This window comes from Emiliania huxleyi (assembly GCF_000372725.1).
Source record: "Emiliania huxleyi CCMP1516 chromosome Unknown EMIHUscaffold_144, whole genome shotgun sequence".
Classification (NCBI taxonomy): Eukaryota; Haptophyta; order Isochrysidales; family Noelaerhabdaceae; genus Emiliania; species Emiliania huxleyi.
Genome location: NW_005201154.1, coordinates 200,560 through 225,393, shown reverse-complemented (window position 1 = coordinate 225,393; position 24,834 = coordinate 200,560). Strand labels below are relative to the sequence as shown.

The following is a 24,834-nucleotide window of genomic DNA, read 5'->3' as shown; positions in this document are numbered from 1 at the left end:
GGGTCGCGCTGTGTGGTGGTGGTGGTGGTGGTGGTGGTGGTGGTTTGGTTTGGTGTTGGGGTGGGAGAGGGGGGGGAGGGGAGGGCTCACCTTGCCGCTCCGCCTCCTCCGCAAAGCCAGACACCAAGGCGCACGCGGCCTCCTCCTCCGCCACCGCGCCTGGCCCTCCGCCGCCATGGCCGCGACCCTCGCCCTCCCCGGAGGCGGAGGCGTCGCCGAGGGAGGGCTGGCTGAGGGAGGGCTGGCTGAGGGAGGCGGAGGCGTGCGTCGAGGCGCGGGCGGCAGAGTCGTAGTGGAGCGCGATGAGGGCGTAGGCTGTGGCGATGGCGAGCTCGTTCACGCGCCTGCCGGAAGAAGGGTGCGACACACTGCATGCGACGCAGAGCCCCCCCCCCCCCCTCCGCCCTTGCCCCCCCTCCGCCCACCGGGGTGCGTCCGCCCCGCCGGTGCGCAATCTCGGGCAATCTCCTGCAATCTCGGGCGATCTCGGGCGCAGGAGAGGGGGAGGAAGGCGTCGCGGGTCATGTCGAGATCTCGGGACTATCTCGGGATATCTCGGGCGATCGCGGGTGATCTCGATCTCGGCTGATCTCGGCTGATCTCGCGCCAGGTATGCACGAGGTCGCCAAAGTCGATCACGCCGAGCACCGCCGCACCACCGCAACCAGGCTCGCCACCGTTGTCGCCGCCCTCGCTCTCGCCCTCACCGCCGCCGCCGCCCTCACCGCCGCCGCCAGCCGGCCCGACGAGAACGTTTTGGTCGTTGACGTCTCCATGGATGACCTGGCGCGAGACGAGCCGAGATGAGCCCGAGACGAGCCGAGATGAGCCGAGATGGGCCGAGATGGGCCGAGAGGAGCCCGCGATGGCCCGAGAGGAGCCCGAGAGGACCGAGAGATGCGTCTCCGTGGTCGGCCTGGCGCGGCAGGCGGTCGGAGAGTGGCAGCACCGTCGACTCGAAGTCGCGGAGGGTGTCGGCGATCAGGGCCCGCCGCTCGGGTGCGAGGAGGGGGAGGAGGGGCCTACTCGGGCCCCCGGGTCAGACTCAGACACGCTCGGGCGGCGCTTCGGTCGGCCGCGGAGAGGCGGAGGAGAGGGCCGTATCGCGGCCGTCTGTGCGAGGTCCCAGATGAAGGTTCGGTGCGCCTCGGGGTGGTCGAAGGCAGAGAGGGCGCACGAGACGCGCGCGGTCACGCCGCCGAGCTCGCGCAGCAGCGCCGCACCAGGAAGCGCGGAGCCGAGCAGGCAGGCTGGCCGGTAGGGCAGGCAGCGGACAGCGTGCCTCCGCACTGAGCCGTCGGCGAGAGGCTGCTCGGCAAACGCGATCTGCCGGCCCTCGAGTGACGGGAGGGCGCGCGGGCACCAGACGCCGGCGGCGCGCACGAGCTCCATCGCCAGGTTCTGGCACTCGATGAAGCCGGGGGAGAGCGACTCAACCCCGTTGTGCACCTTGACGACAAAGTGGAAGCTGCCCGGCGGGTCGCCGCACGCGTGGCAGTCGGCCGCGGCTTTCAGCTCCGGGCGCGACGACGTCGCCTTGCAGTAGAAGTTGCGGTCGTCGTACGAATCAAGGTCGCGGACCGAACCGGTCAGTGGCTCGATGCCGAAGAGCGATCTGGCGAGCTCGATGCAGCGGGCGCTGTTCGCGACCGGCTTCTCGACCTTGCGTGACTCCTCGTCACCGAGAGGGTTGCTGTCTAGTGCCGTAGCGGCAGCATCGGCCAGCGACCGCGACATGCGCCTCGCCCACGCCAGGTACAGCCTGGCGCCCTGCGTCGCAGCAACCGCTGTGAAGACCCAGGCCTCCCTGCCTCGAGGTTCTCGAGGTGGATATCCTTTGGCCGCGTTGGGTAGCGAGGATTGGTGTAACCCGAGCCACGGAGGCGTGTTTTCTGACGGCCGACCGTCAGTGCACGGAGTTGCCCCTTCTCCGACTGCCCCGCCTGCTGCGCGGTGTGTGTGTGTGTGTGTGTGTGTGTGTGTGTGTGTGTGTGTGTGTGTGTGTGTGTGTGCTCGGTGTACGATGTTCACACCGAGCAGCTGGGAGTGGCTGCGGCTATGCAGACAGCCTGTCGCCACGAAAGAGTTTTACAACTCCAAGTACTCTCCTCTCGCACGACACTGGGCACGGGACTGGCGCGCACTGGCTGGCACTAACTAACACAGGTACACCACGGGAGCCGCCTAAGCGACTCCTGCGAGGACGGAGGCACTTAGCTCCGTGCACTCGACCGCCCCCGCCGCAGGCAAGCTCATTCACAATCTGCTCTGCGATGGCCGTGTGAAGAACGACTGAGATACGCTGCTTCTGCAGCTGTCGCGGGGGAAGGTGATTGCACCAGAGCCCCGAGGAGAATCGAGAAGGGAACCCGAGATTGGCCTCCGCCGCATTTAGATATTGTGTCCAGTGGTCGAATTGTGTCGGCGGGCCGAATGTCGTTTCACCTCTGTCGTTGGTCCTGGGAGCCGGGTCAGCGTGGTTGTGGGAGAGCCCTGCAATCGGCCTGCGCGTGTGTCGCGTGGGCCCGTGTCCATGAACAAAACTACCCATACAGCGAGCTCGTACGAAGCGAGTCCGCGGGTGGAAACCAACCCTCCAGTGGAGAGAGTAGCGCCCATGCCAGGGGACGCGCCTCCTCCTATTGGCCTCTTGCGAGGGGGGCCCTGGGGAAGCGCATCTTCCCTCAGACAAGGGAGATCGCTATGTCGACTTGGACGGCGCGTCCCACAAGCCCGAGAGGCGGGCGAACCACGCCGAGCTCATGGGGATGCAAGCGGAGATCAAGCGCCTCCGCGCGCAGATCCAGATCCTGCGGAGCAGGTCACGAGTGCAAAAACCCCGAGGCCCGAGGTCGAAACCTCGAGCAGGAGACAAGGATGCTCTTCGACACGATAGAGAGCGACACCGAGATCACCGCCATCAAGGCCACCCTGGGGACGTTGGGGACCCCGCCGCAAACCCCGTGCACCCCACCCCCAGCGGGCGAGTCATCCGGCCCCGCGCGGCCGAGCAATCAGCGCCTCCGAGCGCGGCCGCGCGCACCGCCGGTAGGAAGACCGGCGAGCCGCTCTACGCACTACGGCGCGGCGGCCCCCGGTGGCGGCGGTCGGCACCCCGAAGCCGACCCCCGCCGCGCGCCTTCCGCAACCCTCGGGCTTCAATGCCACCCATCCGGTACCCCGCCCCGCGACATCAGCCCTAGCCAATTCTTGGTGGTCCAAGTCACCTCATCGAGGTACTGGGCCCGCGTCAGCTTGTTCTGCAGCACATTCGCCGCCTTTCCAGAGGATCTCGCTGACCCCCTTCCCGAACCCACCGAACGACTCGAACAGCAGCAGCTGCACGTCGACGTCCTTGTCCTCCCTGGCGTAGCGATAGTCCCCGCTGTAGGACGGTATGCGGCGGTCGCCGCCCACCACCCTGCCCCCCCTAGTATGCCATCGACCCGTTCCCTGGGCCCCCTCTCGCCCTTGCTCTTCCTCTCCCCCTCCATGCCCTCGCCCCCATACCCCTCACACTCCCTCCCCCCCCCCTCCCTCCCCCCCCACCGCACCTCCCTCTCCCTCCTCGCAATAGGGCCCATGCCCCACGACCATGTTTCGGTAGAAAGAATTCGGCGTGCTGGGCGCCTTGCTTGCACATGCCCCGAGCCGGCGGCGGATGGAGGGGGAGAGGCGGAGCACTCGCAGCAGGCGCCACATCCATTCCAGGTGCAATTCTCTGACTGACCTGGCTCCTATTGCAATATCTCTCTCTGACCATGGCTTGCCCTTGACGGGCTTGCTTGTCTGCACAGTTACTTTCGCAGGAAGGACGTAGATGCCGCAGTCGATCGTTCGACCTGAGAGTACGCGCAGCGAGGCGGTGTGCACTGTGCGTTGTCCGTTGAGAGTGGCGGGAGTCGGGAGTCGGGAGTCGGGAGTCGGGAGGGCTTGCGTTGGATGCGGAGCGCGTCGGGGCGCGCGGCTGTATAGCTGCCAGCCCTGTTTGAGCAGGTCCTGTTTGAGAGGCTCTGTTGACAGCTGGGAGCCTCGATGTGGGCGAGCACAGCGCCACGCATCCTACTAAGGGAAGGCTCCGCGCTTTCATTCCGCCCGACGAAGTTTTTGACACAGATGCGAGCGCAGTGTGGCCAATCGCGAGTCACAGCCCGCACCTGTACCTGCTAGCGGCGGGCGCACTTCTTTCGGGAACAAGAGAGAAGCCCCCCCACACACACACACACACCGCCGCCGCCGCCGAACAACACAAGAGCGAGCGACAGAGAAGGAGGAGGAGGGCCGAATGGAAAGGATATATGCCGCAGAGGTGGTTGTGAGCGTGACGTCATCTCCTGTCTCGCGTCCACCCCATACCGCGTTGGTGGTTGTTCAATCCGGGAGCCTGACTGTTATTCACACCGTCGATCCATACACACAGAGACACACACGTAGACAGCAACCGAAGGCGTCGTCCTCTCACGCTGGAGCGGGAGCGCCGTGAAACGCGTCGACGCGCCGGTCGAGCTGCTCGACATCTTCCCGACGCTCTGCGAGATGAGCGACCTGCCGATCCCATCGCGAGTGCAGGGGCGGTCGCTGGTGCCGCTGATGGAGGGCCCGGTCGCTCGGGGCACACACGATGGCTCGATAAGTGCGTTCAAACGGACTGAGAGCGTCGGACGCCCCATGATTGGAGTTCAGCTGCCTGTCCCGCTCGCTTGGGGTTACAGCTACCGGACTAGTCGATACCGATTCATCCGATGGGCTGTCCCGAAGCGGTTCAAGGCTAGCACCACGTTTGTCGACCTCTTCGACCTCGAGACTGACCCCGGGGAGACGAGGAACATCGCCTCGCTGCCGTCGAGCGCAGCGCTGGTGGTTACGCTCAAAGCGGACGCGCCTCGTAGTAGCGTGAGATGCATGCTCTCGTAGCGTCCCCAACGCCTCGCCTCGCGCCCTCCGGGCAATCAGGCTAGACTCCCACCCTGAGCTTGCGCCCCATTGCCTGTCAGGTGCAGCAGCTATCGGTGGCGCTCCGCGCGGGGTGTCAGGGTTGCGACGCCCTGCACGCAGCGACAGCGTTGTAGTTTTCCGGTGACGGGTGCGGAGTTCCACGGCACTCGCCTCTCCACGTAGTAGTAGGCTCTTCGCCATGCTCGCATGCACATGTACATGTACATGTGTGACGTACTTGACTCCACTGACCCTCTCGGGGCCGCCTTACAGGGTGTAATACTCTCCCCCCTGGCTGGTCCATCGCGAACCCACTATGATTATCGGAAGCTCTCCTCCAGCAGCAGAGATGTGGGTGTCTTCCGACAAATCAAGCAGCCCGACCGCCGCGAAGCGGGATGATAGCGAGAGGTGTACTCCGCGAGGTTGAGCGCTGCACGCGGTACTCGGCGGTGTCGCAGCGTCGAGCAACACTCGGTGTCAGAGCGTCGCGCCAAATCAGTAGTCTCATCGCCGAGTGATTGCTGGCCTGTGGCGTATGACCTCGCGCGGATATCACCAACAACGAGCATGCGAAGATAGGGAACCATATCTGATGGACTTGTACCGCCCGCTGTGCTCTCCGCTGTGCCACAGCTGCGAGAGCCGTATCTTCCCTGCTCCTTGAAGCAGAGGCGCCGCGAGGAAGGAGAGGCGTAGAAGAGAGGCTGGCGTGCCCCGCACCGCCCGGCTGGCAATAGGAGGGCCCGCCGGTGAGACCACTGATTTTGGTGCCGACCATAAATTCTCGCCACTGGAACGCATGCTACCATCTTACAGCTGCTGTCTGCACAGAGATGCCAGCACCCCCCACAGGCAGAGCTCTGCTGCTGGGGGGGGGTCGGCCATGGGCTAAGCGGTGTGCAGGGCCAAGGGGGGTAGCGGGTACCGAGCAGTGTGCGGCCGCTCTAGACGTGCGCAGCACTTTATTGTGATTGTGATCTGTGGGGAGAGCGCTGTGTGCGCGCGCGCACGTCACCGCCCCCGGCGAGCGGCGTCCCCGGCGCAAAGAAATATAGAGGGCCGTAAGAAACACGGCGGACGCGGGCGCGGCCGTCGCGTTCTCGAGACTCTCCTACGAGACGCGCTCGGAGAGAGACCTTCACGAGCGCTGAGGCGATAAATTCTTCTCACTCTACCTCTGCCGCCTTTCGGCCTCGTGACGCAACCTCTCTTCTCCCCGCAGACCCCACGCCCTGCCCGGGCCGCTCCTCGCTCAACAGATCCCTGCTGAGCAGCGCCCTGCCTCTCTCTCTCTTCTGCTGCATGCCCCTCTCGCACACCGGCGGCGGCCGTGGCGGCAGCGGCGGCGGCGGCGGCATCGGAGTCGAAGTGCTGGCGTCGGCGCCACCTGCGGGCGGACGGCGAGCGGGCTGAGAGGGGGCAAGGGGGCAGGGACAGAACGGAGGCTGAGGCGGAGTCACAATCTCGGCACAATCTCGGAAGGGGGGGGTCGCCGCCATCGCCGTCGCCGTCGCCGCCGCCGTCGCCGTCGCCGTCGCCGCCGCCGCCGTTGCGCGCCGGGCCGGCCTCCTTGTCCGCGCCGCCAGCCTGCGGGCACAGAAGCGGGGTCCGGCTGGGAGAACTGGGGGCCTCTAGCGATGCGGCGCGGGCAGTCTTGCGCGCCGCGGCCAGAGACGCTCTCTCGAACTTGGCCTCCATGAGCCTGATCTGCGCCTTGCCGTCGTCGCTGTTCATCACCTCCTCCGGCACTCCCGCGGCAAGCAGCTGCGCCTGGATCGACCGCCGCCGCTCCAACTTGGCCGCCGCCTGCCTCTGTGCCGCCGCCTGCCTCTGACCGCCGAGGTTGTGTGCGGCGACGCGGCGGAGGTCGCCGACAAAGAACTGGGCGACGTTCATCCGAAAGTCGGGGAGGATGCCCTCGTTGTCCGCGGTGTCGCCGTACGCGAAGCAGACCAGGCACCCCTTTGCGCACGACGCCTCGTCGCGCCTGCGCGCCATGCTCCTCACCTCTTGCTTGGTCGCCATGGCGAGCTGCTTCGTCCACGCGCTGGCGTACAGGAACGGGTGCTTGGTGAGCGCGCTGCGCATCCCCTCCAGGTCGACGGCGATCCCCTTGGAGAAGACTGCCGCGACGTCCAGCGTGTTCAGCTTTTCGCCGCGTGGCACGCGCACGTCGAGCAGGAAGAGGTCGTTAGCTCGGTCGAGCCGAGCCACGGCGGCGTCCAGCAGGGGCGCGACCGTTTGCCAGTGGTTGAGAAGCCAGAGGAGCAGCGGCTGGTTCTCCGGAGAGTTGAAGCCCGTCATCGACGAGACTGCCGCAGGGCCTGTTTGGTTTCACAGGGGTTTCCAACAAGCGGCCCCCACTTCACGCACACTGCGCAAAAGGCCACACCAACCAACCAACTGTTTCCGGGCCCGAGTGCGCGAAGTGCGGGACCAGCCAACCAGTCCCCCCCCCCCCACCCCGCCCCTCTCTCTGTGAAAGCACGACGATATCTCTCGGAAGTGTCGCGCCAGCGCGAGTGGCTCGGAGCTAAAAGGCCGGGCGCCCACGATGCCAGTGCTTTGCGATCGTGGCGGGGTGCACAAGCTGCAGGCGGCCTTTGCGACGGCGGAGCTGGCGCGAAAGGCGAAGCTCGAGAAGATGCAGGCGGCGTGGTGCGCGCGCGAGGCCGACATCGACGCACGCCTCAAGGACGCAAACGACGTGCTCGCACGCACGCTGCCGGCGGACCGCGAGGCGGCGCAGATGTCGGTGGACGTGATCGAGGAGGAGCGGCGCAATTTCTATACGGCGCGGTTCCGGCGCGGAGGACCGCAGAGGACCAGCTCGAGGAGGCGCGGCGGACCGCGAAGCGCAAGCACGACGCCGAGGTGGAGGAGCAGCGTGTCCACAACCGAGACATCAAGGGCAAGGTGCGCAAGAAGTTTAAGGCGGCACTCGCGGTGACGGCGGCTCGCGACTCCATTGCCGAGAGGGCTAAGGCAACAGCGAAGGCAGCAATTGCCTCGGTGCTTGCCGCGTATAAGGACAAGGCGGCTGTGTAAAAACGCGTATGTGTGTAATAGACAATATGTGTGCGGAGAGTGCGGGACCAACCAACCAACATCTGGAGGCCTGGAGTGCGCAGAGTGGGGGACCAACCAACCAACCCAGGGCCCGGAGAGTGCGTGAAGTGGGCTGGCAGCTTGGTCAAACCCTCGGGTGCAGATGCGACATGAGGGCTAAAATCCGGAATATAGACTGCCAAGAGGGTGCTCTAGGCCGCGAAGACACCGCACACGGTCTCCCTACTCATGCGCGGCTGGCAGGAGGGTGCCAAAAACGTGGTCTTGACTCTTGTGTCCGACTTGCACTTGGTGGTTGTGGGGTGATGTAGCGATGGGTGTGGGTCTCCAGTGACCTATACAGCTCCGCCGCGCCGTGCTCCGTCTCCTGACAGTCCGCCTCTCACACCCTCACTGTCTGCGATGTGCGCGCTTCTTGATCTTGTTTCTTATCCCTATCTATGAAATCCCCACACCTACTCGAGTCCTTGGGGACCCGCTGGGATGCCCAGGGACGACGGCAAGAAACCAAGAGGGTGAACCTGTGAAGAGCGCGGCCAGTGTGTGTGTGTGAGTGTGTGTGCGGTCACAGGGCCCGCTCGTCCACGCGCCGCCCGCGCCTTTCGCCGCTCCTGTAATACTAACGAATGGCCGTAGTCGAGGACCGAGATTACTTCTGATCACCCGAGATTACCCGAGATTACCCGAGATTACTAATAATGTGTGTGTGTGCGCGCGCGCTTCCGTGTGTGTGTGTGTGTGTGTGTGTGTGTGTGTGTGTGTGTGTGTGTGTGTGTGTGTGTGTGTGTGTGTGTGTGTGTGCGTTTGTGTGTGTGTATGTGAGTGTGTGTGTACCGACTACGCAAGATCCAATATTACCCGAGATGACCCGAGATGACCCGGCGTTACCCGAGATAACCCGAGATAATTAACCAATATTACCCGTGATCACCCGATATCACCCTAGATTACCCTAGATTACCCGAAAACACCCGAGATCACCCGAGATTATCCGAGATCACTAAATCGGTGTGTGTGTGTGTGTGTCCGCTCTTGACTTTTCAGGTACACCGGGCCAAAAGAAAGCCGACCGCGTCTCGAGGCTCGCGCCAACAAGCGTTGCAGGCAGTGCAACGCTCTCGGCCCTCCTCCGCGCTCCCCGCCCTAGTCTGCGCCATTTTGTGCGGCTGGCCCTCTGTTTCGCCGAACACCTCGGCCGACACCACCTCGGCCGACACCACCTCGCCGACCTGCTCGGCACGGAGAGACGGCTGATCCCTCTGCTTCGCCCGCTCGCACTCGCAGAGAAGCCTGCATCTCAGCCATGATGGGCCCTTCGCTTGGACCGGTGAACCTCTTCGGAGAGGGCTCGCAGGAGGCCAAGGGCGAGCAAGCCCGCATGGTGCGCACAGTCGCCTCTACTCCTCCCACTCTCACGCCACTCGCCCGCCGCCTGCCGCCTTGCCGCCCGCCAAGGCTCTCACGTCGAGGTGGCTCGCGTGGGCGGGCCGGCCTGGCCTCACGTCCTCTCCCGACGACCCGCGCTCCTCCCGCCCGTCCCGGCGACCCCCGCCGTCTGCCCACCCCTCTCTGCCTTCTCCCGCCGCCTGCACATCTCCTGCCTACGTCTCCTGCCTCCTGCCCCCGCCGCCACGCCTCTGTTCTCGCCTCGCTGCGCACGCGTGTGGGCCATCTCTGCCCTCGCCTCGCCTCGCACGCCTCCTGCGCACGCCTCGTCTCGCCGTCCTCCAAATCTCCCCCCATATCTCCCCCTCGCAGTCCTCCATCGTCGGGGCGCTCGCCATCGCCGACCTTGTCAAGACGTCGCTCGGTCCGAAAGGGATGGACAAGATCCTGCAGTCGCACTCGCGCGGCGGGTCGGTCTCGGTCACAAACGACGGCGCGACGATCCTCAAGTCGGTGCTCATCGACAACCCCGCCGCAAAGGTGCTCATCGACATCTCAAAGGTGCAGGATGTCCAGGACACGCCCATGACATGTCCGGGACATGTCTCTAGGTGCTCATCGACATCTCAAAGGTGCAGGACGACGAGGTCGGCGACGGGACCACCTCAGTCTGCGTGCTGGCGGGGGAGCTGCTCCGCCAGGCGGCCGAGCTCATCGAGAAGAAGATGCACCCGCAGGCAGCCCCCCCCCCCCCCCCTTCCCCCCTCCCCCCTCCCCCCGCCCCCGCCCCCCGCCCGCCTCGTCGAGCGGCGCCACGACATCTCCACGACATCTCCACGACATCTCCACGACATCTCCACGACATCTCCACGACATCTCCACGACATCTCCACGACATCTCCACGACACGTGTCCCTCGGCACGTCCCTCGACAGGTCGTCATCGGAGGCTACCGGCTCGCGAGGGACGCTGCCCTCAAGGCGCTGCGCGCCGCGGCGATCGACCACTCGGACGACGAGGCGGGAGATATGGGGAGATATGGGGAGATACGGGGAGATACGGGGAGATATGGGGAGATACGATCGACCACTCGGACGACGAGGCGTGCCGCGCGGGATCCTTGCGGCAAGGGGAGGGGGGGGGGGAGGGGCGAGGTCTCGTGACTCTCCGTCTCTGCGTGTGCTGCAGGCTGCCTTCCGGCAAGACCTCCTCAACATCGCGATGACAACTCTCTCGTCCAAGGTGCTCTCTCAGGACAAGGAGCACTTCGCCGCCATCGCCGTCGACGCGGTGATGAAGCTGCGAGGCTCGACCAACCTCGACCAGATCCAAATCATCAAGCGGATAGGAGGCACGCTCCACCACGACCCGCCCCTCGGCCCGCACCTTCTCGGCCATGTCTCTCGGCCATGTCTCTCGGCCATGCTCTTGGCCGCATCTCGGCTGCACCTCGGCTGCACCTCGGCCGCACCTCGGCCGCACCTCGGCCGCACCTCGGCCGCACCTCGGCCATGTCTCGGCCGCACCTCGGCCGCACCTCGGCCGCACCTCGGCCGCACCTCGGCCATGTCTCGGCCGCACCTCGGCCGCACCTCGGCCGCACCTCGGCCATGTCTCGGCTGCAGGCACGCTCAAGGACTCCCGTCCCTCGACCCCGACGGCTTCCCATCTCCCCCTCCCTCCCCCTCCCTCCCCCTCTCCCAGGCACGCTCAAGGACTCGTACCTCGACCCCGACGGCTTCCTGCTCGACAAGAAGATCAATTAATATTTAATTAGTAGTTAATTATAGTAATTAATTATAGGCTTCCTGCTCGACAAGAAGATCGGCGTCGGCTGCCCCAAGCGGATGCGCGACTGCAAGGTGATGATTGCCAACTCGCCGATGGACACGGACAAAGTCAAGATCTACGGCTCCAAGGTCAAGGTGGACTCCGTCTCCAAGGTCGCGGAGATCGAGGCGGCCGAGAAGAAGAAGATGCTCGACAAGGTGTGGACAGGGTCCTCGCCCCCTCTCTCCCCACTCTCTCCCCACCTCTCCCCACTCTCTCGCCCAGGTGGACAAGATACTCGCCCACGGGTGCAACGTCTTCATCAACCGGTGCAGCTGTAGCACAGAGAGGGCGGGGGGTGTAGCCGAGAGGCGAGACGTCTCTTCACCGGCGGCTACAGCCCGCTCCTCGCTTCTGGCGGCGCCTTCTGCCTTCAGAGTGGCCACTCGCTCCTTCCCCCGACGAGAGCAGGCAGCTCATCTACAACCTCCATATCTCCCCATATCTCCCCCCACAGGCAGCTCATCTACAACCTGCCCGAGCAGCGCTTCGCCGACGCGGGAGTCATGTCGATCGAGCACTCGGACTTTGACGGCACCGCGAGGACCTTTCCTAGACCTTTCCTGGAACCTTCCTGTAGGTCGATCGAGCACTCGGACTTTGACGGCACCGAGCGGCTCGCGCTCGTGCTCGACGGCGACATCGTCTCGACCTTCGACACGCCCGAGCGCGTCAAGCTCGGCTCGTGCGCCCAGAAGCGGAAGACGGGCTCTTGTCTCCCAACCAGCGCTCGAGAGGACACGCACTCAGCCGTATTCGGCCGTACTCCGCTGTATTCACTGTCTCCCTCTCCGTTGTACTCACGCGGTGCTCTGAACACACTGCACAATATTGTCTTCCCGCCCTGAGGTCGGCGTATTCAGCGCGTAGGTTCGTGCGAGCTCATCGAGGAAGTGATGATTGGGGAGGACAAGCTGGTCCGCTTCTCTGGCTGCCCAAACTCACAGGCTTCGTCGATCGTGCTGCGCGGCGCCAACACGCACGTGGTGGACGAGGCGCACTGTTAATTAACTATAATTAACTACTAATTAAATATTAATTGATCTGGTGGTGGACGAGGCGCACCGCTCGCTGCACGACGCGCTCTGCGTCCTCTCGCAGACGGTCAAGAACACGGCCGTGCTGCCGCTGTGAAGAGACGCTGCTCACACCTGCAGGGTGTGAACAGGTCAAGAATACGGCCGTGCTGCCGGGCGGAGGCGCGCCAGAGATGCTGATGGCGCAGGCGGTGGAGGAGGAGTCGAAGCGGGTCGCCTCGAAGCACGTCGTTGCGATGGAGGCGTACGCAAAGGCGCTGCGCACGATGCCGATGCACATCGCGGACAACGCGGGCTACGACTCGACTGAGCTGTGCGCCGGCCTCAAGGCGAGCCACCGAGAAGGGGGGGGGGGGGGGTGCAGCGCACCTTCCGGCGTCTCTTCACGGCTGGACCTGTGTGAGGAGCAGGCGAAGCACCACGAGGGGCGCCACACGTGGGGCCTCGAGATGGACCGCGGCGGGCTGGGCGACATGGTTGCCCTCGGCATCTGCGAGTCGCTGCAGGCCTGGGCGGGGGCACAGCTCATCTCGGCTCAATCTCGGCTCAATCGCGGCTCAATCTCGGCACGTCTCCCGCCGCAGGTCAAGGAGCAGGTGCTCCTCTCCTCCTCCGAGGCGGCCGAGATGATCCTGCGCGTCGACGATATCGTGCAGTGCGCGCCGCGCCAACGGCAGCAGTGAGGCCGCACAGCGATCCGCCGGTGCATGGCGGGGCGTGCAGCTGTCGTTCGGGCGCAGCGGCTCGCTGTGTCGCTCCCGAGTGATCGCCGCGTGCCGCCCCCTAATACAGTAGAGCACCCCCTTTCGCGCCCCCGATCTCACACTCTTTGGATTTGGTTCGCGTGGTTGCTGCTTGAAGTTGTGTTCCGCGCATTGTCCCCGTCTGTACGATCAATGATGTCTTACATAAACCGCCAAGGCAGCGAGCAGCAGCAGGGCCACACGAGACACGTGCACGGACAGCAGCAGACGGGCGAGACGCCGCGCGGGAGGCTCTCAGTGACAGTGTGTGACTAGACTCTAGAGATCTAACCTCCCGAGTGTTGCACCCCACTCACAGTTATATTGTTATGGTGTTATATGGCTCTCGGGGCATAGCAGCCCATAACATGTGTACATGTTATGGGTGTTATATGGGTGTCCTATGGGTGTTATGCTTATGGGGCCGGCCACATAACACCCATAACATGTTATGGGCTGCTATGAGAGAGCCGTCCCGGATCTCCACGCTCCACGGTGTTATGGTCCGAGAGGCCACACCGAACTGCTCGCCGCTGGAATTTTCGCCTTGCGCGCTGCCGCGCGCGAGGTTTCGGCATCGATCGCCAACTATTTTCTCTTTTGCCCTCTCGGATCTCAGAGCACAGCGAGTTGTACGTCGGGGCGGGAGTGAACCAGCCGCGAGAACGCCTAGCCTAGGCGTGGAGGCCCGCGGCTCCTCGGAAGCTCCGACCTTCGCCCGCACGCCTTCCTGCCGCGAGGACCCTGCCTGCTGGCTCCTCCGCTTGTGGGCCTGCAGCCCTCTGCCCGGAGCACGTGGGCGACGTGGCGGGGTACGATTTTCGCGGCGGCCCCGACGGGACCGGCTACTACCGCCGGCCGGACGCGCCGCCGCCGGACGGGCGCGAGTACTCGCGCATGGTGCTGCAGCGGGCGAGCGCGGCGGGCGCCGAGTTTGTCGCGTGCCCGGAGCGCGTGATGGACCTGCCCGGCTACGAGTTCCGGCTGGTTGGGTCGGAGGGCGTGGGCTACTACAAGGCGGAGGCGGAGGCGGAGGATGCGCCCGACTACAACGACTTTATGGCGACGATGAAGGAGCTGGGCGCGGTGAGCTAGCGCTGCCGACACAGGGACTTCACCGCACTCGCACACGGGCGTGTTGTGTCACGGCTAAAAATACGCGCTAGCAGCCTCTAGCCGCTGAATTCCCATTTTAAAACCTTCGCGTTCCGGACGCTTGAGCAGACAGGACACGCCCACTGTGACTCTTCCATGCTGCATGCACACTCGCTCGCGCCCCTCTCCCCGGTGCGCACCATGTGTACGTGCGTTCACGACACACAGTCGCGCTTAAGTTCGTCGTCTCCGCCCCCTGCCCAACCAAGCCTCCACAGCGCAAGTCCCGTCGGTCGACGCCTGCCTGTACGAGGGCGGGAGGGCGGGGCGTGAGCAAGGGCAATCTCGCGCGCGCGGGTGGTGAGGATCGTGGAGGGAGAGTGGAGGCAGCGGCGGACCGTGCTGGTGCCGACGCCGCGGTACTGGAATCTTACATGCGGTTGACGACGGGGGCGTTGCTCGCTAGGCCGCGCTTGCGCATGCCGTTCAGCTCGATCTCCAGCGCCTTGATGCGCTCGTCGCGCGCCTGGATCGCCTTTCGGAAGTGCGCCTCGCGCGCCTGGATCGCCTTTCGGAAGTGCGCCTCGCGCGCCTTGACCGACTCTCGCCAGCGCTTGTCGCACGCCTCGACCTCCTGCTCCACAGTCGCGCGATACGACGCCGGGATGGTGGCCAGCGTGTCCACGCACTTCGCCACCGCCTGGATGTCGGCGGCGTGGCACTCCTCCACCGCCTCGACGGTGTCGACGCGCGTGTTCAGCTCCGTCAGCTTCTCCTCGAGGATGCGCGTGTTCTGCTCCGCCGCAGCAAGCTCCGCCGAGACCGCCGCCTGATCGATCTCTGCGGCCTCTGCCATCTCCTTGGCCTCGGAGGCCGCCTTGACCGCGGTGGTCGCCTCGGCGCGCGCCCGCTGGACCTCGTCCATTGCCTTGAGGTGCTGCTCGTGCGCCTCCGTGACCATGGCGTAGTGCTTCTCGTCGAGCACCTTGTCAAGCGCCTCTGCCGCCGCCAGCACCTCCGTCTGGGACTGCACCGCCCCCTGCATCGCGCGCGACGCGATCTCGCGGGTCTCCGCCTCGTCTGCCTGCGCCTTTGTAAGGTTCGCGATGAGGCTCTCGAGGCGCTCGCGCAGCTCGACCTCGACGGCCTTGGACGCCTGCATCTCGGCCTGCACCTTGGAGCGGTAGTACATGATGCGGCGCCCAGCAAGCATGCTCTATCATGCGTCGCCCCGCAGTGGCCGAGCCGACCGCCGCTCGAACTGGCGCCGAGTGGCTCCCAGATCGAGCACGGCAGGCTCAGCCCCGTGCCCGGTGGGATCCCCGGTGGCAAAATTCTCAAAGAAAGAAAACAGAGAACGCAGGGGAGGGATGGGAGGACGGTATGCCGCCACCACACACGGATTTTACAAAAATTATTTTTTCTCCAATTCTTTTTCAACGACACAGCTCACAGGCGAGCGGGCGCCGTGCTGCTGCTACCCTCTGCGCCTTCTCGGCCGCCGTACCACACATCCCTCGCCATCCCCGCCCACACACTCACCCCACCTCTCTTCTCGCGGCACAGTCGCGAGACGAGCCATCATCAAGGTAGGCGAAATGCCGCCCATGTACACTGCTGTCGCCGGTTTCATTGCGCCCATCACGCTGCTTTACACCTACATTATCCGAGCTTCCTGTCCACCAAGTGTAGGCGCTGTCGCCGCACTCTTCGTGGCGGTTGGGATCCTGCGCCGCGGGGGGAGCCACTGAACATGACCGAGGGTAGCAGGAGACCGGGTCTTCCCACACCAGCGCCCACACACGGCACACACGGGCGAAGAGCTCACAACATGCGCTATATTACCGTATTTTTACGTCGTGTCGTCGACACAATATAAAGATACCAAACCAGCTGCACACAGTCCCGGATCCTCTCCACACACGCCCGCTGCTACCTCGGGTTTATGCCGGGAAGGCGAAACCGGCCGTTGTCGTCGACGCCGATGGTGTCGCGCAGATCGACCTTGACCAGCTCCGCGCCTACGTGCGCACCCGAGGCCCACTGAGCCCGCCACCTGGCGCGGCCCGTCGCTAACCCGCGCGCACGGCTCGCCAAGCCAAGTGTGCGCCCAACGGTGGTCCGCAAAGGAGCGCTCCAACACGCTCACAACACCCGCCTACACTCAGGGTAGCGGATCCGGCCCTCAGCCGTGCCCCGCGCTGCGCCGCTCTCGCCGCTCCCGCCGCCTGCGCGTCCGGCGGCGGCGGCGGCGCGGCGGCGGCGAAGTTTCGCATCGCGAGGCGCGAGCAGACGGCGGCAGCTGCGGCGTGGAGGTGTGGCGCGAGCCAGCCGAAGCGCAGAGGGAGGGGCTGCGTCTCCGGGGCCGAGCACTTGTCGCGGAGCGAGCCTTGCTGCATCGGGTCGTAGGAGGGGAAGAAGGCGCCTGAAAAGGGGGGGGGGGGGGGCCAAAGGTTTCCCGCTCCCCCCCCGGAAAAGAGGGGGTGGGCCCCCCCGACCTAAAGGTATTTCTCCCTGTGTCCCTGCCGCTTTGGGGGGGTGTTTTTTTTTGGGGGGGGGGTTCCTTCCCCCCCCCGGGGGGAGGACCGCCCCCCCCCAAGAAAAACCCCCGGGGTTTGCCCCGTCCTCCGGCGGCGTCGCGGCCAAGGCGAAGGGCGAGTCGCTCGCTTGCAGCCCGCGCACCCAGCCCTGCAATCGGGAGAGTGGCGGCGGCGGCCGCGGCGGCCGTGGCGGCGGCGGCGGCGGGAAACGGCGGCGGGAGGAACGAGGATCGGTTCGCTCCTTGCTCGCGGCGGCCAGCTGGCCGAGAGTGGCGAGGCTCGAGTTAGAGCGGAGAGCGGGTGTTAGAGCGGAGGAGGAAGAGGAGACTTCCCACTGCGGCGACACCATCTGCCGCGGCGCAGCCTGCAGCAAGGTACGGAGAAGGCTCGTGGACAGCCCTTGCCCTTGCTCTGCGCAAGTAGAGGGCACGCCGCCGCGAGCCTGCGGCGGCGGCGGAGTCCGCGCAGGAGCCCTCGCGGGGCGAACGAGCCTACAGGGGCAAGGTGTCGAGACGGCTCATGCACAGGGAAGGCGGCTGGCGGGCCTCGTCGTCCTCGCGCGGCGGCCGAGGGTCCAGGCGGCGGAGGCGAGAGGAGGCCGCCTACAGGAAGGTTCGAGGAAGGCTCCGAGAAGGCTCCGCGCCGAGGGCGGCGGAGGCGAGAGGAGGCCGCCCTAGCCGCAGCGGCGTGCCACCGGACAACGGCAGCCTCGAGCATGCGTGGGCCGGTGAGGTAGACCTGCAGGAAGGCTCCAGGAAGGGTCCGAGAAGGGTCCGAGAAGAGCATGGGGCAAGTGGAGGTCGACCGGGTCGTCGCCCCCGCCGCGCAGGAAGCGGGCCGCGACCTCGTCGAGCGCGACGAGCCAGAAGGGGTGCCCCGCCTCCGAGACGAGGAGGGCGTTGCAGACCTGCCTCGCCACCCCCTCGACGAGCACCTGAAGACATGTCTCGGACATGTCATCGACGCGTCCATGTCCTGGACGTGTCCTCGCCCACCCCCTCGACGAGCACCGCGTGCTCGAGCGGCTCTTGCCCAAGGAGCACGCAGCTCCGCCCGCCCCCGCCGCCTCGTGCTCCACCGCCGCCGCCGCCGCCTCCTCCTCCTCCTCCTGCGCCGCCGCCGCCTCCGCCTCCGTCGCCGCCTCCGTCGCCGAATGGCACTGCGCCGCTGGCCGCCGCCTCGAGCAGCGGGTCCAGCGGCTCGAGGCGGCACACGTCCAGGTCGGCGTACACGCCTAGACCAAGCCTTGCACAGAAGTGTTGCTCGCGGCGTCCCGAGCACGGCGGGCGTCGGGTTCCCGCGGCGCGCGCCTCCCCACTTGTGCATGTAGAGGAGGCGCGCGATGTCGGCCTGCGCGACGGGCGGGAGCGACATGTACAGCGACAACAGCGCGGGGTAGGACCCGTTGACGAGCTCCAAGTTGTCAGCGTCCGTGTGCAGCCGCCACTCCCAACCGGACTTGACCCACGTCTGCACGCAGTCGGCGAGGCCGCGAGGCAGCTGGCGGGACATCCACGTCTGGTGCACGACGCGGGGTATCCGCGCCGCGTACGTGGCGCCGCTCACGCGGCGCCGGTGCTCCAGCATGGTCGGCGCCGGGCGGCGAACCGGCTCCGGCTTGCTGGCGGCGTGAAGCATCGTCAGCGTCACCACCGCAACGCCGAGGAGACGACACACCTTGGTGACGCGATCGCTCCCTCGGAGGCCCATTGCTGAGCGCGCCCAGCGCGCGGCAGCGCGGCGCGCGATGATGACCGGGCAGCAGCGCCAGAGCAGCGCTGGCTGCGCGAATATCTTTTTCCGCTGGTTTTTCTTTTTAGTAAGACTCCGTCAAACGGACGACTGTTCTTCACCTTCCTACAGACATACATACAAGACTCGCAAGGCGCGCGAACACACACAAACTCGCGACTACAGAAGCCTCTGGAGTAGCCTCTCTCTGCCAAGAGCCTCTTCGCACGGCGGCACGCACAAGAGCCAAGGCACGCACAAGAGCCAACGCAGCCACACACATGATCTCACCGGTCCTCTCCCGCCTCCATAGCGGCCGCGGCCTCCTCCGCGCCGCCGCCGCGGCTTTCGCCACCACCGCCGCCGCCGCGCCCACCCTCGGGCTCGCCCCGCCGTGACGCCGAGCCAAATCCTCTCCTCGTTGAGCCCGCGGCGGAAGCCGGGCCACCCCCTCCTTGTCCAACTGCGCGGGCTTTCTCACGGCGCCGGCGACCACGCCTCGACCTTCTTGGGCAGCAGCTGGGTCGACAGGTCCTCTCCGTGGCCAAGGCAGCCGCTCTCGCCCTTGCCCCAAGCATGAACAGCGTCGTCGGCGGTGATGGCGAGGCTGTGGTCGAGTCCAGCCAACACAGCGACGACGCGCTGGCCAGCCAAGGCCTCGATCTTCTTGGGCAGCAGCTGGTTCTGCTCGTCACCGTGGCCCGACTTGCCCGACAATCCACTGCCCCAGCTCCAGACGCTGCTGTCCGCGGTGAGGGCGAGGCTGTGTTCGCCTCCCGCCGACACAGCGACGAGGCGCCGCCCAGCGAACGCCTCAACCTTCTTTGGCAGTAGCTGCTGCTGCCAGTGGCCGTGGCCCAGCTGGCCAGAGTATCCATGGCCCCAGCTCCAAGCAGAGCCGTCGGCGGTGATGGCGAGGCTGTGGAAGTCTCCAGCCGAGACAGCGACGACGCGCCGCTCAGCGAAGGCCTCGACCTTCTTCGGCAGCAGCTGACAATTCCGCGACTCGCCGTGGCCAAGCTGGCCTTCGCCTCCAGAGCCCCAGCTCCAGACGCCGCCGTCGATGGTAAGGGCGATGCTGTGGTGAAGTCCAGCCGAGACAGCGACAACTTGATGGCCAGCCAAGGCCTCGATCTTCTCGGGCAGCAGCGTGTTCTGATAGTCGCCGTGGCCCAGCCGGCCGTAGACTCCGCGGCCCCAGCTCCAGACACTGCCGTCGGCGGTGACGGCGAGGCTGTGCATGCCTCCAGCCGACACAGCGATGACGCGCCGCCCCGCCAAGGCCTCGATCCTCTTCGGCAGCAGCTGCGTCTCGTGGTCGCCGTGGCCCAACTTGCCAAAAACTCCACCGCCCCAACTCCAGACGGCGCCGTCGGCGGTGAGGGCGAGGCTGTGGCCATCTCCAGCCGACACGCTCACGGCGCGCTCGTCACCCAGCGTTGACGGGAGGCGGGTCGGCGTGTTGAGCCGCGTCACGCCCTCGCCGTGGCCGAGAAGGCCTGGTAATTCCTCCTCGTCCTCCTCCTCCTCCTCCTCCCCCTCCGTTGCCGCTGACCCGCACGACGAGAGCTGCCCCTTGCCGTCGATGAAGACGCTGTGCCGTTCGCCTGCGGACACCCTCGCCGGCGGGTTGGCCTTGCGCAGGAGCGCGGCGAAGCACAGCCACCGCACGGCGCAGCTCTCGCCCTCCGGCTGCGGCGGCAGCTCGAAGCCGCGCTCTTGCGCCCACAAGCGGATGCCCTGCTCCGCTAGCGAGGCGTGGAAGAGCAGCGAGACGGCCGCGGCGCGAGCGATGTCGGCGGGGCTGTCGAAGCGGGAGAGGGCGCGCTCGAGGAGCTCCCTGGGGAGGTCGAGGAGCCGGGCGGGCGGCGGCGCGACTGGCGAGGGGGCGGCGGCGGCGGCGGAGGCGAGGGTGCGCGAGCGGCGGCGCGGCGGGTGGACATCGCGAAGAAAAGAAATTTTCTACGCGGGAAAGAAGAAAACCCATCTTGTAAAGAAAGAAAGAAAGAAAACACACAACCCAAGGGAGGGATGGGAGAACGGCACGCCGCCACCACACAGGGATTTTAAGGTGGCAGTCCGGGTTTTGCGAGACGGGTGTCGTCTCGCAAGATGGCATCACGCTCGCACCTGCCGACCGCCGCCACGGCGGCGAGACGCCTTATCCGCCACCGCGGCGCCGGCCACAGGCCAGCGCTAGGCAGCTGCCGGCCACACTGGGCCGGATTTGCCGGTAACCGTCGCCGCACACTCCTACGTCCACGCCGCTGTGACGTCTGGCGACGAGGCGCCGGCCGCCAAGCTTCATCGCCAACGTGGTCGCTCGCTGGTCCTCTCGGCTCGGCCACGCGTCGGCCCAGCTCACACGAGCTCCAGACAGCCACCAGTCGCCACGCGCAAAGCGTACGGGTCGCCGGCTCCCTGTTGTGCTCTCACGCTGGCCGGCGTAAAACTGTACTGGCAGTTGTCATGCCGTACCCGTCGCGTTTCGAAAGGGAGCCCTCAATCGACGCGTCTACACGCACCGTGCCACCGCTCTCCACAACTGCTACCGTGGACATCAAGCTCCTCGACTCGATCTGCGGCTACGACGGCGCTCTAGCTGCTGGCTCTCGCGGGTGTCTGGCGACCCGCTCAGGCTTGCGAAACGGCCGGCCGCGGCGACGTGTTTCGAGCTCGCTGGCCTTCTCCGCGCGGCTGGGCCCGCCCCTAGTCGGGGCCGACCCGCCCAGTCACTGGGCAGCGCGTGCGCCGGCGTTCTGGACGACGGTGTGCCGATGCATCCGGGAGGCTCCGCGGGGCTGCTCTAGCAGCCTCGGGAGGGTCGAAAATCGAAGCCGGAGCGGCGGACCACGGAAGCTCCACGGACGGTGAGGCGGGCTGTGGTTGGCCCCCCCTGACCGGGCGAGGGAGTGGCGCCCCGGGAGTGCCGCTCCGGCGACGTCTGTGGCCTCCACGGTACCGTGACCGCGGTGCTCGCTCTCGCGGCCGTCTCACGACCCGCTCGAGACGAAAACCGGAGCGGACGGTGCGACGAACCGCGAGTGGGATGGTCTTCTCCGCGCGGCTGGGCCCGCCCCTAGTCGGGGCCGACCCGCCCAGTCACTGGGCAGCGCGTGCAGAGGCGTTCTGGACGACGGTGTGCTGGTGCATCCGGGAGGCTCCGCGGGGCTGCTCTAGCAGCCTCGGGAGGGTCGAAAATCGAAGCCGAAGCGGCGGACCACGGAAGCTCCACGGACGGTGAGGCGGGCTGTGGTTGGCCCCCCCTGACCGGGTGAGGGAGTGGCGCCCCGGGAGTGCCGCTCCGGCGACGTCGGTGGCCGCCACGGCACCGTGACCGCGCCGGCCTCGCTCGGGAGGCTCTTTCGGAGCCCTCGGCCTCCGAATCCGTCGCGTTGCTGCGCCTGGACGGCTTCGATGCTCGCCAAACCCGTCGGCACCGTTCATATACACATGAATTGTGAGTGAACGCGCATTTTTCTGGCATTTAACTGAAATGTGCCGAAATGTTAGTTTCGATCTAGTCCTCGCGGACACAAAACAGAGGCCTCCTAGCACGGAGAAGCGACTAAGAGTCGCCGACGTGCGAGTTAAATGCCAGAAAAATGTGTTCGGAATAACAATTGATCCCGTCGACAAGGCGCCCCAATCGCGGAGGTCTGGCGCGGTCGTGGAGGCGAGCATCGACGCCTCGACGGTTGCTCTTCAGAGGCCGAAAACAGGCGCCTGAAAAAGGAGAGAACGCGAGACTGATCACGCGCGCGGAAAAGCCCGAGGGGCGAATCTAAAGTGCCGAGGCGCTTGCTAATCACCCCAGCTAGGGCCACGGAGGCGCTCGCGGCAGGTCTCCGCGCGCGCGCTGGCCGGTGGCAGCTGATCTCGGGCGGCGGGCGGCGGGAATGGGCTCGGGCGGCACCTTTTGCCCTCAAAAGTCGTTCGAGAGTACCGGGTCGCGGCGGGAACGCGCCCATCCGCTCGATGGGTGTCAGGAGTCGATCGCCTGCGCCACGAGCGAGCACGGGAGTCGTCGCGATGGGAGTCGTAGCGGCGTGGCGCTGGGCTTCGAGAGAGCGACGTGGGCGCGGCGGCGCGGGCGGCCGGTGGGGCGCGTGAGGTCCGCACCTTCGCGACGGGCAGGCTCGATACGGCCGCTGGCCGGGGCGGCCGCTCGACCGGCCGCCGCGGTCGTTCCGGCGGCGGCGTCGGCGTCGGCGTCGCGAGCGAACTGGCTCGCATTCGACCAGCGACCCTCTTCACAGAACCCGGACTGCCACCTTAAACCCGTCTTGTAGTTGCCGCCGCTTCAGCTGCGCGGTGTTCGCAGACCCCTCGAGGCTGACAGCAGAGTCGGCTGGGGCTCTGCTACCTCTTGCCGCACACGCGGGCATTTCGCGAGACAATGCGTCGCCTCCGGCCGTCCATGCGCGCGGCCAACGCCTCGGAGGCGATCGTCGAGCGCATCATCGCCACGCACCTCCGTCCCGGCATCGCCAACCTCGCGCCTGGGACGGCGCACTGGTCGCCGCCCGAGCGCCTCGTCGAGGCGGCGCTGCGCGGCGACGGCGGGTATGGCGACATCCGCGGCGAGCCGGCGCTGCTGGCAGCGCTGCGCGAGGAGCACGGGCGCGAGCACGTCATGGTGACACCCGGCGCCAACCAGGCGTTCGTGCACGCGCTGCTGTCCACCTGTGACGTCGGCGACGAGGTGCTTCTCTGGCGGCCCTACTACTTTTCGCACCTGGTCGCGCTTCAGCTCCTCGGCCTTGTGCCTGTCTTCGCCGACTGCGACGAGCGAGGCGAGCCGACGCACGACCTACATCAATGCCATCAACAGTGCAGCCTCTGCTCTCCACTACGGGTAGGCCTGCCGACGCCCGGCGCCGTGCGCGCCTCCGCCTCGCGCCCCGGCGGCCGGCTGAGGGCGGTGGTGCTGGTCTCCCCGAGCAACCCGACCGGCGCCGTCTGCCCGGCTGAGCTCGTGCGAGAGCTGGGCGAGGCCTGCGCGCAGGTCCGGCGCGTACCTTCCTCCGTCGGGGCGTGCGGCTCCACGATGAGCCGTTCCGTGAGCGTTCCCGCAGGCGGGCGCGTGGCTGATCTCGGACGAGGCGCGAGATATGGGGAGATGTGGGGAGATATGGGGAGATATGGGCTGATCTCGGACGAGGCGCGGCGCGCACCTTCGCCGACGGCACTCCCCCCCGCTTTGGTTGACCTCGACGAGTGATATGATCCTCGCGGCGTACCAAGCACTTCGCCTACGGCGCGCCTGTTCACAGCTGGAGGTGTGAAGAGACGCTGTGAGATGACTCCTCGAGGCGTACGAGCACTTCACCTACGGCGCGGCGGAGCACGCCTCGGCGGCAGAGCTGTGCGAGGCGGGCGGAGGCGAGCTGCTCCTGTGCCTGCGCACCTTCTCAAAGTCGTACGGCCTGGCGGCGTGGAGGGTCGGCCACCTGTCCTACCCGCACCAGCTGCACGACGCGATGCTCAAGGCGCGAGATCACGCGAGATCGCCCGAGATCGCCCGAGATTGCACGACGCGATGCTCAAGGCGGTGGGACGCGCCGCCCACGCGCACGCGCGGGGGCTGGTGCAGCAATGGGTGGTGGATGTGTGGGCAGGTGCAGGACACCATCTCTCCCCATCTCTCCCCCTGTCTCCCCCTATCTCGGTGGACGTGTGGGCAGGTGCAGGACACGATGCCGACGCACGCGTGCCGCGCCTCGCAGCGACTCGCCCTCGCGGCGCTGGGAAGGGCGAGGCGAGGCGGGGGGGGTGGAGCTCACGCGAGATTCACGCGAGATTGGCCGCGAGAGTAGGCGCTGGAAGGGCTCGGCGAGGCGTGGGTGCGCGAGCAGGCGAGTGGGGAGATGAGGAGAGGTCTGAGGGAGATGTGCGGAGATCGGGTTCGCCAGCAGGCGAGTGCGGCGGCGCGCGAGCTCCCTCGAACCTCGCCGCGACACCCTCACCTCTTGGGCCACCCCACGGAGAGGTTGCGACGCTCGAGCCATATCTCCCCATGTCTCCCCATATCTCCCCATATCTCAGGTTGCGACACTCGAGCCGGCGCGGGCGATGTTGTGGGAGGCGCTGGCGCCGCTGCGCGGCGGGGGGGGCGCCTTGCAGCCCGCCGGCGCATTCTACTACTTTGTGAGGCTGCCCGGCTGCAGCTCGCGCGGCGCCCGGGTGCTGGGCGAGGGAGGCGAGGGCGGCGAGGCGGCGGAGGAGGAGCGCAGCGGCCTGCTGCACGCCTCGCGCCTTGCCGACTGCGAGGCGGAGGAGGAGGCGGTGCGGCGGCTCGCGGCGGAGCACGAGCTGCTCACGCTGCCTGGCTCGGCCTTTGGGCGGCCCGGCCACCTCCGCCTCTCGTACGGCCGCCTCGCGAGCGCGGAGGAGGCGGAGCCGATCGCTGAGAGGCTGCTTCGCGCCGCGGAGGCGCTCCGAGCGCGTTGGGGCGAGACCTGA

The 24,834-nt window shown here is 66.6% G+C and overlaps 7 protein-coding genes across 7 annotated transcripts; 4 read left to right on the top strand and 3 right to left on the bottom strand.

Annotated features, from left to right (window-relative positions):
- Nucleotides 1-52: 52 nt before the first annotated feature.
- On the bottom strand, nucleotides 53-1,745 carry EMIHUDRAFT_363286 (hypothetical protein; the record flags this gene model as incomplete). The annotated part of the gene is made up of 4 exons (XM_005787237.1): nucleotides 1,100-1,745; nucleotides 922-1,022; nucleotides 608-788; nucleotides 53-344 (listed from the first exon to the last, which is right to left on the bottom strand). Coding segments are annotated over exons 1-4 (1,212 nt in total), but the record flags the coding sequence as incomplete, so codon positions are not given.
- Nucleotides 1,746-4,285: 2,540 nt separating this feature from the next.
- Nucleotides 4,286-4,914, top strand: EMIHUDRAFT_228148 (hypothetical protein; the record flags this gene model as incomplete). Its single annotated transcript, XM_005787236.1, has 2 exons — nucleotides 4,286-4,315; nucleotides 4,435-4,914. The coding sequence occupies 2 exons, from the start codon at nucleotides 4,286-4,288 to the stop codon at nucleotides 4,912-4,914; spliced, it is 510 nt and encodes a 169-aa protein (XP_005787293.1).
- A 1,276-nt stretch (nucleotides 4,915-6,190) lies between these two features.
- On the bottom strand, nucleotides 6,191-7,242 carry EMIHUDRAFT_228147 (hypothetical protein; the record flags this gene model as incomplete). The annotated part of the gene is made up of 2 exons (XM_005787235.1): nucleotides 6,191-6,201; nucleotides 6,561-7,242. 2 exons carry the CDS (start codon nucleotides 7,240-7,242, stop codon nucleotides 6,191-6,193), a joined length of 693 nt encoding a protein of 230 aa, XP_005787292.1.
- A 250-nt stretch (nucleotides 7,243-7,492) lies between these two features.
- EMIHUDRAFT_228146 (Hypothetical protein) lies at nucleotides 7,493-7,986 on the top strand (the record flags this gene model as incomplete). The annotated part of the gene is made up of 2 exons (XM_005787234.1): nucleotides 7,493-7,693; nucleotides 7,762-7,986. The coding sequence occupies 2 exons, from the start codon at nucleotides 7,493-7,495 to the stop codon at nucleotides 7,984-7,986; spliced, it is 426 nt and encodes a 141-aa protein (XP_005787291.1).
- Nucleotides 7,987-9,297: 1,311 nt separating this feature from the next.
- Nucleotides 9,298-13,175, top strand: EMIHUDRAFT_455478 (hypothetical protein). Its single transcript, XM_005787233.1, has 14 exons — nucleotides 9,298-9,388; nucleotides 9,766-9,954; nucleotides 10,026-10,130; nucleotides 10,329-10,412; nucleotides 10,582-10,683; nucleotides 11,214-11,381; nucleotides 11,449-11,492; nucleotides 11,681-11,731; nucleotides 11,804-11,937; nucleotides 12,094-12,209; nucleotides 12,283-12,327; nucleotides 12,392-12,589; nucleotides 12,671-12,766; nucleotides 12,845-13,175. Exons 1-14 carry the CDS (start codon nucleotides 9,311-9,313, stop codon nucleotides 12,941-12,943), a joined length of 1,509 nt encoding a protein of 502 aa, XP_005787290.1. The 5' UTR covers nucleotides 9,298-9,310; the 3' UTR covers nucleotides 12,944-13,175.
- A 2,855-nt stretch (nucleotides 13,176-16,030) lies between these two features.
- EMIHUDRAFT_111073 (hypothetical protein) lies at nucleotides 16,031-18,348 on the bottom strand (the record flags this gene model as incomplete). The annotated part of the gene is made up of 7 exons (XM_005787232.1): nucleotides 16,031-16,119; nucleotides 16,248-16,523; nucleotides 17,164-17,240; nucleotides 17,333-17,376; nucleotides 17,444-17,572; nucleotides 17,634-17,883; nucleotides 17,957-18,348. The coding sequence occupies 7 exons, from the start codon at nucleotides 18,346-18,348 to the stop codon at nucleotides 16,031-16,033; spliced, it is 1,257 nt and encodes a 418-aa protein (XP_005787289.1).
- A 4,441-nt stretch (nucleotides 18,349-22,789) lies between these two features.
- Nucleotides 22,790-24,834, top strand: EMIHUDRAFT_111072 (hypothetical protein; the record flags this gene model as incomplete). Its single annotated transcript, XM_005787231.1, has 4 exons — nucleotides 22,790-23,377; nucleotides 23,685-23,990; nucleotides 24,189-24,215; nucleotides 24,418-24,834. The coding sequence occupies 4 exons, from the start codon at nucleotides 22,790-22,792 to the stop codon at nucleotides 24,832-24,834; spliced, it is 1,338 nt and encodes a 445-aa protein (XP_005787288.1).